Source organism: Perca fluviatilis, chromosome 16 (assembly GCF_010015445.1).
Source record: "Perca fluviatilis chromosome 16, GENO_Pfluv_1.0, whole genome shotgun sequence".
Classification (NCBI taxonomy): domain Eukaryota; kingdom Metazoa; phylum Chordata; class Actinopteri; order Perciformes; family Percidae; genus Perca; species Perca fluviatilis.
The window spans coordinates 4853972-4867643 of record NC_053127.1 but is presented as its reverse complement, the minus strand read 5'-3'; the positions used below and the strand labels follow the sequence as shown (position 1 = coordinate 4867643).

At 41.1% G+C, this 13672-nt stretch overlaps 1 protein-coding gene across 1 annotated transcript; it reads right to left on the bottom strand.

Moving 5' to 3' along the window:
* Positions 1 to 669: 669 nt before the first annotated feature.
* Positions 670 to 12854, bottom strand: LOC120544269 (neuronal acetylcholine receptor subunit alpha-9). The gene is made up of 6 exons (XM_039777910.1): positions 12851 to 12854; positions 12529 to 12674; positions 10439 to 10593; positions 8988 to 9234; positions 8613 to 8898; positions 670 to 2267 (listed from the first exon to the last, which is right to left on the bottom strand). The coding sequence occupies exons 1-6, from the start codon at positions 12852 to 12854 to the stop codon at positions 1531 to 1533; spliced, it is 1575 nt and encodes a 524-aa protein (XP_039633844.1). The 3' UTR covers positions 670 to 1530.
* Between the last annotated feature and the right edge of the window lie 818 nt (positions 12855 to 13672).

Below are 13672 nucleotides of genomic sequence, written 5' to 3'. Positions count from 1 at the left end.
GCATGAGTTTTTTTCTTTCTTGTTGTTGTTGTTGCTCTCTGAGTATATCACCATCCGTTTATTTTTTCATACAGTACAGGCCAAAAGTTTGGACACACCTTCTCATTCAATGCGTTTCCTTTTCATTTTCATGACTATTTACATTGTAGATTCTCACTGAAGGCATCAAAACTATGAATGAACACATATGGAATTATGTACTTAACAAAAGTGTGAAATAACTGAAAACATGTCTTATATTTTAGATTCTTCCAAAGTAGCCACCCTTTGCTTTTTTATTAATAAGGGAAAAAACTTCCACTAATGAACCCTGACAAAGCACACCTGTGAAGGTAAAACCATTTCAGGTGACTACCTCATGAAGCTCATTGAGAGAACACCAAGGGTTTGCAGAGTTATCAAAAAGCAAAGGGTGGCTACTTGGAAGAATCTAAAATATAAGACATGTTTTCAGTTATTTCACACTTTTTTGTTAAGTACATAATTCCATATGTGTTCATTCATAGTTTTGATGCCTTCAGTGAGAATCTACAATGTAAATAGTCATGAAAATAAAAAGGAAACACATTGAATGAGAAGGTGTGTCCAAACTTTTGGCCTGTACTGTATGTATGTGTATACGTATGTGTATAGATATATATATATATATATATATATGTATGTGCGTGTGTATGTAAATTCATTTAATATTGTGTATCTATTATACGTCTGGTCTCTGGCCCACAGACAGATTTTCAGCCATTCACAACTGTTTATCTCATATGGGGCGGGCTAGATACAATGACTGACAACTTGCAGAGCGTTCGTGCTTCATGAAAAATACGCAATGTTGCACCCTCACGCCGAGGACACTACGGCGATCATATGTGGAACTTTCTGTTAAAAAAAAACCTCATCCCTGCACGCTGTAGTCTGTTTACGTTTGTCTGTCGCTCAGTGCTATGCCACGTTTCGTTGCCCTGATTGGTTGTAGGTCTATCCAATTGCGTCCAGATGTATTTTTGTCTACAGCCGTTGAAGTTGAACATGAACTAAGATGTTCCAGACTAACTCACATTTGCAATTTGGTGTTGCGATGTCAGGCGAACGTTGGCTCCTTTTTTTCTGAATCTTACAACAAAATGTATTGATCTAAAGAGCTGATGATCATACTTTTTGATTCAAATCTCTCCATATTTGATGGGATGCTTTTAAGAACTTTCAAGAAAATTATCTGTGGCCTTTTGTGGATGATTTTAAACCTCACAATCTGACGTATCCACCTATCTGTGCAAACTTCTTTTGTGTGGCCACGTCTCTTTAAATCCACATGTCTACATTTTAAATTATGGTGGAAATCATAATTTGAAAAGACACCAGATAGAGTATACTTTTACGGCAGATTTAACCTTTAAAACCCATCTGAAAACCCACCTGTTTCCAGAAAATTATGACTGATTTTAGACTTAATGGAACGTTAAGCAAATTATTTTATCGCTACTCGCTACCATCACCCTCTCATGTGAATCTCCGATGGAGAAATCTTCTCCATCAGATGGCTTTTCCCAGGATGAGGATGCTCATGAAGAAGACCAAAATGAAGAAGAGCCACATGAAGAAGCGATCCATGACTTTGGCGACCTTCCTCCACTCCCCAATGCGCAGCTGCGCCGCTCGCTGGTCCTGGTACGAGTTGGCAATGTACTCAACGTTACTGCGCAGTCCCTGGTGCTGGCACACACACTGGGTTCTCACAAAGATCTCCCTCCTGTTCCCTCCTTCACCTCCTACACCTTTCTTTTCTTCAACATGCTCTCCTCCTCCTCCTCCTCCTCTACTGGCTCTTTTTGACTCCTCCGGCTTCCCTTCATGTCCTCCAGCAGCTCCTTCCTCCTCCGAATGGTTGATGGTCACAAACAGATCCTCTTTCCAGTCCGTCTGGTTGGTCCGCTCCAGCTTTAGAGACTCCCCAGCCGCGTCGTCTTCCACCCTCCCTGCCCACACCTGCCCGTTCACATCCCAGTTTGTTCCTTTGGTGTTGCTGCCATTGGCTGCCGGGGCTTCGGGCTCCTCCTGCGACAGAGGTTGTTTCCTGGACGCGGTCCTGCCGAGGCAGTTCTCACCGACCTCGTAGACGAAACAGATGCGGGCGAGGTAGTTAAGGATGAAGCGCTCGGCCCATTGTGGGACGGGACGAGCTTCAGAACCGCAGTGGTGGATGTTCATAATAAAGATGGTGAGCGCTGTTGATGCAGTGACCATCGTCATGGTAGCAATGTAGTACTTTCCTGTTGAAAAAAGAAAATTGAAGATCATTTAGTGTTGAAAATCCACGTACAGTTAAATATTTAGGGCCCTATCTTGCACCCAGCTAGTTTAAGACCGACGCAGTTCTCAATGTCCCGTCCAGCGCCCACGTTGTGTAAATAGCAAATGCAGTGCTGGTCTTACAGGGAGGTGTGTTCAGGTGCATTCTAGGCATGCTGGTCTTACAGGGAGGTGTGTTCAGGTGCATTCTGGGCGTGCTGGTCTTACAGGGAGGTGTGTTCAGGTGCATTCTGGGCGTGCTGGTCTTACAGGGAGGTGTGTTCAGGTGCATTCTGGGCGTGCTGGTCTTACAGGGAGGTGTGTTCAGGTGCATTCTGGGAGCATTGCTATCTTGAGGCAGCGGGAAGTGGTAGCGCCATTGACCAACAAAAACCTGGTCTAAAGTCAATAACGCGGCATTTCATTGTTATTTTAACAGAGCATTAGTAAAATGCTCCTAGGCTGCATAAAAAGCGCGTGCACACTATGCTTGTTACACACACATGGCACAGCAGCCACACACACATGCAGAAGATTACAAATAAAAATATTACGGTGCAAATCCTCCATCATAACAGCAATGCTCCAAGGTCCAAAAGCGCCTGGCTTTTAAAGGGAATGGGAGATGATCTCTGATTGGTTGATTGCATGTTACGCCCAAAACACACCTCTGATTAATGAAGACACTAAGTACAACCCTTTAGGACCAGGCGCACGGACACTTTTTTCGACCGTCAAACTAGCAAAACTGGATTTGGACACGCCCTAAACACACCTGCACCAGGCGCTCCACATCATACGCTCAGATCGTTAAAATAAGGCCCTTAAAGTTTCAAAGACAAATGTGAGCTTTGCTTCTCTGACCAATCTGTTTACTTGTAAGGAAAGTGTCGGATAACAAGAAGACTGCCAGCCCAAATCAGTTTTTTGGTATTTCCAAATTGAGTCTGGAGAGCAAAAAAACACATAAAATGCAATTTTGGCAAATCGGATCCACACCATATTTGGAGGGGGTTTGAAATGCGATTACAGTCAGATTTCTACAGATGCGTCTCATTCATGCTCTGGTTTGTCCATTCGGATTTCAAATTATCTTTTGCGTCACTCATGTAGCCGAGGGTTATGTGCCTTTACTTATGCAAATAATAAAATAAAAACAAAGAGGCTCTGTAGTCCGAGCCAGCGTGAACCAAGAAGGCCTTCATTTACTTCCACATTGTCAACGGCAGCGCAGCATTACTCTTTCCTGTTATACCTTTCACAATAAAATTCCAACTTAAATTTACTCCAAACATTTTGCTAAAGAGGCAACTCAACAAAATGCGTCCTTGTGTCCTTTAAGGCTCTGACACACCAACCCGAGTTGGTCAGAAAAGTACATCGAAACACACTGAAGCGACGCCAACTTGAGTGTACGTTCTGCGCGTGCGTAATACGTCTCCATAACAGCAGGTGGAGCTAATCTGTATTGTCGCCCAAAAATTTAAAACCGTAAATTACTCTCTAGACCTCGTAAACACAGAGCATGCTGTCGTCAGTCACTGTTTTCATCAGAGAGTGTTGATAGTAGTCAAGAAGGATCGTTGTTGTCATTACTCGCTGAACGGAAGGAAATACGATGGCTAGTAATAAGAAGATGCTGGCGTTCTCAGCTCGTGCACTGATTCGCTAGCCAAGGGCTAGCACTCCACCAATCAGATTGGTCATTGAGTCCGACTGCCGACTGGCCGATTCAACAAGTCAAATCGGTCAAAATGAAGGCTGACAGCTCCTCCGACGAAACACACCAAACAGACTCGAGTCACCGACCTCGCCAGACTGTCTGACGGCTGATTATCAGGTTGGTGCGTCAGCGCCTTTAAGTTGTCATGTGTTTACTTCCTGTTTAACACCAGAGACAACATTTTTATCTGACACGCAAAACAGCACAGCTGATCCAAGTCACACATTTTAAAAACGGCTTAAAAATCTACTTTACTTTAAACTGGACAGAATTTATATCAGCAATAAATGCAATCTCCCAAGTATGTTTATCTTTGACAGAGACAGTTGGTGATTTATGTGACAACAATCCGAGATAGTTAAAACTATTTAAGATACAACCGTTGTACTCTTTGTACCTCTTTAGTGAGACGGAAACAGCTTAACTGGCTGTACAGAAAGTTCTCAGCTTAGATGTGAAGATTTAATTAAACTGCTGTGGGTAATACTGAGACTTGAATGCTGAACTTCTGAGAGATCATTGATTCCTGAGCTGTGATTGTCGTATTTTAAATAACCGCTGACAGGCCTAAACGACCTGCAGGCCTCCCTCATTACAGTGCTGTTAGCCAGGAAACATAAACGTGGTGTTTACTGTCGGTCGTAAAACTGTACACCAAAGTTGTTAGAAACAAAAAGACGGCGCACACAGAACAACAGCAGATCTGCTTGCCTGGCAACTTTCTTCTCTTTTACAACAGTAAACAGTTTCTCAGCATACTCGACATTCATTTAAAATTCATAGTTCTTCCACTGACTATCTCATCTGATCTGAGGCTCTTATACTGCAGCGGGGAAGGAAGAAAAACACACTGCCTGCATTTCGGCTGCATGGCGTTTTCTATGTCTTTGCACACCAGATACGTGTTTGACGCGGTGCTGCTGCTGCTGCTAGCCTTGTCTGTACACATGTATGTTTCCCATTGATAAAATGAAATAATAGCGTGTTCTTCAACTTTATTTTGTCAATATTTTTGCGTTTGTACATTTGTTTGCACAAATTTTGATATATATATTTTTATATTTCAATTCCCTTTCTTTCAATAGGCTACCGAATATTTCCTTCTGTATTGACAGGTGCATGTAATGTAAAAAAAAATATGATTGGCACGGTTTTATTTCAGTTAGCCTAATAGCTAACTGAGCTAAGATCCATACCAATGCAAATCAAACCAGCTATTAGGCTAACTGAAATAAAACCATGCCAATCTCTAGGTATGGTGAAGGGTATGTGATGATGTGGGGGGCTATTTTAATTCCAAAGGCCAAGGGAACTTTACCAGGATGCATAGTATCCTGGATCCACGAAATAACTGGCCTTTAAAAATAAAAATCTGCCTTCCTCTATGGGAATTTAACATAGGGGTATGTATAATTATGGCCCCTGTATTTTAAGGAAGAACGTTTATTTATTTACAATACATTATTCATTCACAAAACAAATTGGTGTCCTTAAAAGGTTGGATTTTTCCTCATTTTTTTAATTAAGGCATTAAGATCTATTTCCAAAGGATGATTTTTTTATTGCTCTTTTTAATCAACATGGGTATGAATACTTATGAGCAGCACTGTATATATATATATATATATATATATATATATATATATATATATATATATATATATATACAGTACAGGCCAAAAGTTCGTCAAGTACAGCCTTCTCATTCATTATGTGTTTCTTTTTATTTTCATGACTATTTTTACATTGAAATAGATTCTCACTGAAGGAGCATCAAAAACTAATGAAATGAACACATATGGAATTATGTACTTAACAAAAATGTGTGAAAACTGAAAACATGTCTTATATTTTAGATTCTTCAAAGTAGCCACCCTTTGCTTTTTTTGATAACTCTGCAAACCCTTGGTGTTCTCTCAATGAGCTTCATCAGGTAGTCACCTGAAATGGTTTTACCTTCACAGGTGTGCTTTGTCAGGGTTAATTAGTGGAATTTTGTCCCTTATTAATAAAAAAGCATAATAAGAAAATCTCTCTGGATTGTCAGGGAGATTCTTAAATACCTCACTCCGGTTCACTTGTTTCCCATCATCAGACAGGATGAGCCAGGGATTTGCTGTATCAGGATCAAGAGCCATATCCACTGCATACTGCTGGACCCTCTTCAGCTCTGCCTCAAAGACCTTTTTCAAGGCTTTACAGAGTATCTCCTCGTGGTTCGAGCTGAGCCACAGCTCGAACCACAGTCCCCTCATAGTTCGAAGGACAGACACTGACATCCGTCCAGTCCTTGATGGTTGGAGCGGCATTCAGGGTCAGGAAGGTTTTGATGAGATGGAGGTGGTCTTCGGAGCGTGAGAGCTGCTCCAGCTCAATTCTTCTCTTCATCAGCTCAGAGATTTCCTGCTCCAGGTCTTTGATGAGGCTTTCAGTCTGTTTCTCTGTCGGTCTCTGCCTCTTTTCTATTTCCTCAATGAGCTCAACTAGGCTTCTCTCAACAGACTCCTTCAGAGCAGTGAGGACCCGAACACTGTCTGCTTTCTCTTTGTCTGCAGCTTCATTACTTAGCTCCACTGAGTGTTTGATTTGCTGTACCTTCTGCCGTCTTTTCTGGATCATCTGTTGAATTTCAGCCGTCGCCTTCCCCAGTTCAGCCTTTCTTCCTTCATATTCATTTTTCAGAGGAACAAAAATGTGTTTTGTGGTTTAAAAAAGTAAAAAGAAGGAGGGGAAACATTTGGTTTTTTTTGTTAATAGCTTTTTGGGGTTTTTTTTTTTTTTTATTTTTTTTTTTTTTTTTTTTTTTTTTTTTTGGTTTTTTTTTTTTTTTTTTTTTTGGTTTTTTTTTTTGTTGGGTTTGGTTTGTTTTTTTTTTTTTAAATAAAAAAAAAAAAAAAAAATTTTTCTTGGTTTTTTTTTTGGTTGTTCCAGTGCAGACATCACAGGAAATGTATTCTGATCTGGCACATTTTAGCTGCTGAGTTGCTGTTGCTTGTTCCTGTTGAGCCGGCTCTCTGAACGGAGCAGCCATCTGAGAGATCAAAGTATTGACCCGCAGCTCAGGTCTTGTGTAGAAAACCTATTTACACACAGGACACTGGAAAGGGACATTCATATCCCACTGTTTAGTGATGCAGAGGCTGTGTGGTTGAGACAGTCCTGATGAACTCAGTTTTCTTCAGAGAAAACGTTTACTCTGCTGCAGCTCTGCTGTCACTCTAGCGAACTTTCACTTTCATCTGTGAAATGTGTTGGGTTGAAACTCTTGTCTTTCCAATGTTTCTTGGCTTGCTGAAGCTTTCAGGATGCAGGCATTCGCTGCATATCTGGCGTTAATTATAGTGACAAACCTTTGGCACAAAATGAATTTCATCTGGAGTAAGGTGTATACGTACACCCTAGGGTTTCTCAAGACTTCTTTCTTTCTTTTTTGCAATCGTAACCTATAGCAGCCCAAGCATTTATAAAGACAGGTCAGTCCAAGATTTAAAAGAACATAGTTTATGTTTGGCTCAAGAAGGACACAACACCTTCTCAACAAGCCCAGAACAATCCTATCATCAGTCTATGGTAAAGCTAAGTGTTGTTTAAACTGTAACTGTTAAATGCCAAAAGGTTTCAAAGTGGCAGAAATAAAGGAGTTTAAAAGGAGGATTTGCTTTGGCTCCAATATTGACATTAGATTCAGAACATGCTGAGCTAACAGAAGTAGTTTGACAGGATGCAGGTCTGAAATAAAGCTGTCACAAACACTGTGCTGCTGCCAATTATTGCTTCTGCATACTGGCTCTGCCTCTCAGGCTTGAAATCACCTTCTATCATCTCCATTTGTTGACTGGATTGGAAAAATGTGTGCCCATCTTCAGTCAACTTTTTCTGTTTGCATAGAGTCAAGTACTACAGTGGTTCCCAACCTTTTAGTTCTGAGCTACCCCCCGTTTCAATAACTAATATGGGGCCCTACCCACATAAAATATAAACATAATAGAGCAGAAAAAGCAAGGATTCCTGTTGGTTCGCATCAATGGTAAATTATTTTATTACGTGCACTTTCAGCTTCATGAACAGGCAGCTCAACATAGAAATAATCCAACCTTATTTGATTAAATCTATATACAATTATACAGCATTTTACGTTAACGTAATAAGCCTCGCCCTTTCACGGACAGCAACTTCTCTGCTTAATTGATTAGCTCAGTATATTTTCAGCTGTCTTGGCTGACATTAAAAAAACAAACAGCTCAAAACATCCCCTGGGCTCCGCATTATTTCAGCACCGTGGACAGCACACCCGGCGGCGGGCATAGATTTCACCTGAGCCCTTTTTAGAAATCTACTCTTCTGTGTTTGAGTGCTGAGAATGCCCTGATAAGTTCATCTTTACCCAGCAATTTTGTCACCTTGTGCTCAATTGAAATCTGAGCGAGAGCTGACAGCCGCTCCTGGAGCATTGTTGACCTCAGGTGTGTTTTTTAACAGTGCATCCTACATTTATTACAACCACCATGACTTCCACCTACTTGACTTTGATACCTTTTAAATATATAGTTCTTAATACTTTCTCAACAAATCAACAACTCTAACAAAGCTTAAGTCTTCTCACCTATCAGTGGGACACTCTCGGAGGGTGGCATGCTCTCAGCCACCAGCAACTGAAACACGGTGAGGGCCAGGAGCACCGTGACACCCAGAGAAACTTTTTCACCAGAGTCAGCCGGCAGGTAGAAGCCCAGCGGAGCCAGAAAGGAGATCAGCATGCAGGGGATCAGGAGGTTGAAGATGTAGAAGGAGGCCCGTCTCTTCAGGTGGAGGCTGAAGGTGATGTCTGGGTACGGATCTGAACAGCAACCATACAGGATGACATTCTTCTTGGCTGGCATGCCCAGAACCTACATAGAAAAATATTGTATTTTCTGATAAAATTACATTTAGGAGTGAGATCTTGTTCTGACAACACGTGAATAAGGTTACCACTCACTTCCCACTCTACGTTGGGGACAAAGTCGGCCAGGTCAGCGCTGTCCAAGGCATTGGACAAATCCATCTGGTTGCCGTTGTGAGTCCAGGATCCAAAGGTTAAGTGACACTGCTGCAAATCAAAAGGGAAGAAGGCCACGTCCACAGAGCAGGAGCTTTTGGTGATGGCTGGCTGGTCCCACATGACTTGCCCATCGTTACGAAGAACCACGTTGGTCTCCATGGAGCTGGAGAACTCGTCGTCTGCACTGTGGTGGAGAAAGTGGAGGAAGTCGTGTGAAGGCAGGGAGAAGCAACAGTGGATTGGAGTTGGGGAGATGGGATTAATCCTTGTGTGGTCCTTCGGGTCACCGGGACCCGAAGGACCACACAAGGATTATGTACTTCCATTTATTTTGTTGAGAATTGCTCTCTAAACCCTGTCTCTTGTAAAGTACGTAAGTAAAGTTTGTTTCTACAGCACATTTAAACACAGTTTAAGCTGACCAAAATGCTATATAAACAAGCACTAAGGTGCTGTATTAACCCTTGTTTTGTCCACACAAGGGCTAAGGTGAGATTGGAGTGCCTTACAGAATGTGTCCGTCACAAGCAGCCCCTTTCAGGTCTGAAAAGTAAAGCCAATGCGGAAGCGCCTTAAACCTGCATTCTATCTAATTTTCAGCATTTTCATAATGACTTTATGGTCTCAATCGCTAGTTTAAAGTTTTCTTCAATACAGCATGATCTTCATTTAGTAAGTAATGCTCCCATTTATTTTAAAATAAACGATAAAGCAGGGGATGCTTTAGGACCTGTCAATCAGGACAGAGGCTTAGCATGCTAACCATGCTAACATTTTGGACATTAAAAGAGACTTGAACTTGTTTTTGTATGTTTTCCATGTTTTTAATATAAAGATTGACCTTCTCACTGTGTGTTTTCACTTCAACAAAGTTAATTGGAACAATTTGGTCACCTAGAAATGTCTTGTTCAGCGTTCTGTCAACCAAGCTGCTAGCTAGCTCTATCGTTAGCTGGTAACTTAAGGGAAAGTTTGCAGATTTTCTGTTCTTCATGTGAATGACGCCAGTACCCAGAGGTCTGCGTTTACTCCGCTGAATGACTCACGTTGGAAGGGTTAAAAATTGGCGACTTTCCCTGTTCAGTGTTTAGCTTAGCACAGCGCCATGAAACCATAAACAACCCTGGCTTCCTAGCCCAGCTTCGAGCTTTTGTCCAAATGTGGTCAGTTCTGGCTCCAAAATACAAAGATGGCAAACTTTTTGTCTTTAAACTGCAGTCCACAAACCAACCAGTGACGTCACCGCAGAGGATAGAAAACAGAAGATCCTACATCGACTATTTTTACAGTCTATGGTCAGTAATAACTTAATAACACCACCAATTAATCAGCTTGCTTTCCTGCAAATGTCCTGTCAGGCAGATCCCCCAGCAGGAGGCTACACCTACCTGTTATACAGGACAATGTCAGGTCTCCATACATAGCTGCTGGGTATGCGGATGGTGTCTAGGCCGTCATAGTCCTCCTTCTTCCAGGTGAGGTAGGCATCCATCCAAACCTGGCGGATCCACAGGTAGGTAGTCAGGATCTGGTTCCGCTCATCCTGGTGAAAGGACGCATACATCAGAGCAGCAAATATGAAGGCAAGGCAAGGAAATTTTATTTATATATCAAAGTGCTTTACATAAAACATTAAAAGCAATTAAAAACAAATAATAATAATAAAAAAGTAAAATCAGTAAGGCCACAAAGGATAGAAAACAGAAGATCCCATAGATGCATTTTTAAAGGTGCTCTAAGAGATGTTGGGTGACGGGACTTCTTGTTGACGTTTGAACCTGAGTGTCTTCTGAGTGGCTGCTCCAATCTCTGGAATAGTTTACCTATTTAAATGAGAACTGCTTGGACCACTGAAACTTTCAAGCCCTTTATTAAGACACACTTCTATTCGTTGGCTTTTCAATTTGAGTTGAGTTTTGACACCGTTACCTTTTCCACTGTTGTTTGTTTTGTTTTGTGTATTTGTTTGTGTATTTTATCCATTTTGGTTATTTTTTTACCTTCTTAAGCACTCTGGTAAACTAGTTGTAAAATTAGTAGAGTAATTGTCATTTAGCGATTTACCAAACTGACTGTGAATATATTATGAGCCTCAAATCTTAGTGTGAAAGTCTTGGTTAACCCGCTACACACAGTGTTTCAGCCTTTGTCAAAGCCCATCTATCAGGACCTTTTTCAGGACATGATGGCAGGGGAACAAATCGGAGATCAGGTTTTGTTGACATATTGTTGGTGCAACCAACTACACAACAGCTCTAAAGGCCGTTTTATGCTTCTGCGTCAACTCCACGCCGTAGCTACGCTATCGCTCCTACGGCGTTGTGACCCTTTCGGAGTTCTGCGTCGGGGTTGCTTTGCATCGCGGTGCAATTCACCGCCACAACGCTAGGGGGCAATAAGTCTGAGGTTATTTGCGAGGTGTCTGCCAGCCAGTTTATGTTATGTTAGCAAGCTAACTTAAGCACAACTGCCCACAAAGTGCTGCTAGCTGGCGAAGTGCTAATCTCAAAAGGTTACTGATATGACATATAGACACTTTACAAACAGATAACCCCGTCATTGTAACCAAAATATGTCTGAGTTTATTTGCAGAGCTGATGTCAGTGAACTAGCATGTTGCTACTCCCCACAGTAGGCTGCTGGAAACACCCACTATCAACACACAGGACCAGTCGACCAATCACAGTCCTTGCAGTCTGCATAGCCTTGATGCGAAGTTACACATTTTTGGAGGTGCAAGTCGAGCTACGGCATACCACCGCAGAGGGGTCTGCAGGGGTACACAGTCAATTCGAAGCAGAAGCATAAATGGGCCTTTATACATAGCGTTATTAATTTAAAACGGGTTCTTGGAAGTTAAAATTTGGAAATATGTTCAACTTCCTCTGCTTACGCCATTGCCATCAATGCAAAACGTGGGATTGTTTTCCCCCAGAAAGGAAAGGGGCGTGGTGATGAGAGCCTCTTCTAAAAACCAGAGGGGACCGAGCCTTCTCTGTAGTAGCCCCCAAACTCTGGAATTCCCTCCCACCTCATATCAAATCATGTAATACAATTGCTAGTTTTAAATAAAATCTGAAGATGCATTTTTACTCTCTTGCTATTAACTCCCTTTGATTCCTAATTTTTTTTATGATTCGGAGCTATGAACTGAACTCAACTTTTTTGTATCTTTTTGTTTATACAAATGTTGTTCCATTGTTGTTTTATTCTATGTTACATTATTTAATTCTTCCTTTGCCTAACTATATTCATGGTACCTTGCACATTTGATTATGTATCTTTTAGGCAATCTGTTTCTGCCTTCCCTGCTCTACCTGTAAAGCACTTTGGGTCAACTGTTGTTCGTTTAAATGTGCTATACAAATAAAATAACTTGACTTGACTTGGATGACGTATTGCCGGTCTGATGTATACGCAGCACGGTCAGGAATACACACAACATGAAAATCTGGATCTGCAGTCAGGGTATGATTACCATGTCGATGATCTGGGAGAGAGTGATCTGCAGTGTGACGTTGATGATGTGGTCGGTGTCCTCCACTGGCCGCAAAGCGTTGGTGTAGTTGGAGAACAAGTCTTTAAACAGCTTCTTAGCGTATCGACCATGAGCGGCCAAGCAAACTGTGGAATAGAAAGAGAGAGTAACATTTTTATCAATCCAGGTAGTTACACTATTGAAATTACAGGCTACACACTGCCTGCGTGGCGTTTCAGCTGCGTGGCGTTTTCTATGTCTTTGCACACCAGAAAGGTGGCTGACGCGGCGCTGCTTCTGCTGCTGCTAGCCTCGTCTGTACACATGGATGTAGTAGTATGTAGCAGTAGTATACTTCACGTTAAACATAAATATATACTGATCTGATTACAGCAAAGACAACGTCGGCAGTATTGATGGCAAAATAGGCTCCAGAATATTTGGTTCTGTATTGACAGGTGCAATATTTGAAAATCAATAATTATTTATAATTTTTTTAAATTACATTTATGTCTGCATTTATGTCAAAACGACATATAAATACCTTTAACTATTCTATTTTGCCTGGAAATGCTTCCAACACGCTTGGTTGTTTGTTTGAAAAATAGGCATCGGCTCGAGCTCGAGATAGATAGATAGATAGATAGATAGATAGATAGATAGATAGATAGATAGATAGATAGATAGATAGATAGATAGATAGATAGATAGATAGATAGATAGAATTCTCCAGGATTAAAATACAAATTGCAGTACAAAATGGCAGATTGGATATGAAAGAATATGCCTCTTTAGTATGTTGTTTGATCTGTTCAATAGTTAGGTATTGAGGCTGTAATAAACACTGAAGCCTGTTAGTGTTTGTATTCACAGTCAAATAAAACCAATAATAATTCAGCCAAAATGAATTTTTTGGAATATCATACCACTAATGTTATTTATGATAGTAAACGAAATTCTTTCATGTTACAGTTCACAATGTTCTAGTTATAAATATGTATGTCAATGAATTTCTTGGTCATCTTCTCCTTTAAATAACTTGATATAATTAGACAAAACAACACAATACTTCATATTTCAAACGTTAACCTGATTTTATTATTTTGAATGGTATCAAGGTTGCAAGTGTGCATGAAGCCCTTTT

Bases quoted from the DNA above. Each gene is read 5' to 3' on its own strand.
- LOC120544269 (XM_039777910.1), bottom strand. The intron at 9,235-10,438 runs GTAGGTGTAGCC...TCTCCACCACAG, and splicing joins GACATTGTCCTGTATAACAG to TGCAGACGACGAGTTCTCCA. The intron at 8,899-8,987 runs GTGAGTGGTAAC...TTTTCTATGTAG, and splicing joins TCCCCAACGTAGAGTGGGAA to GTTCTGGGCATGCCAGCCAA.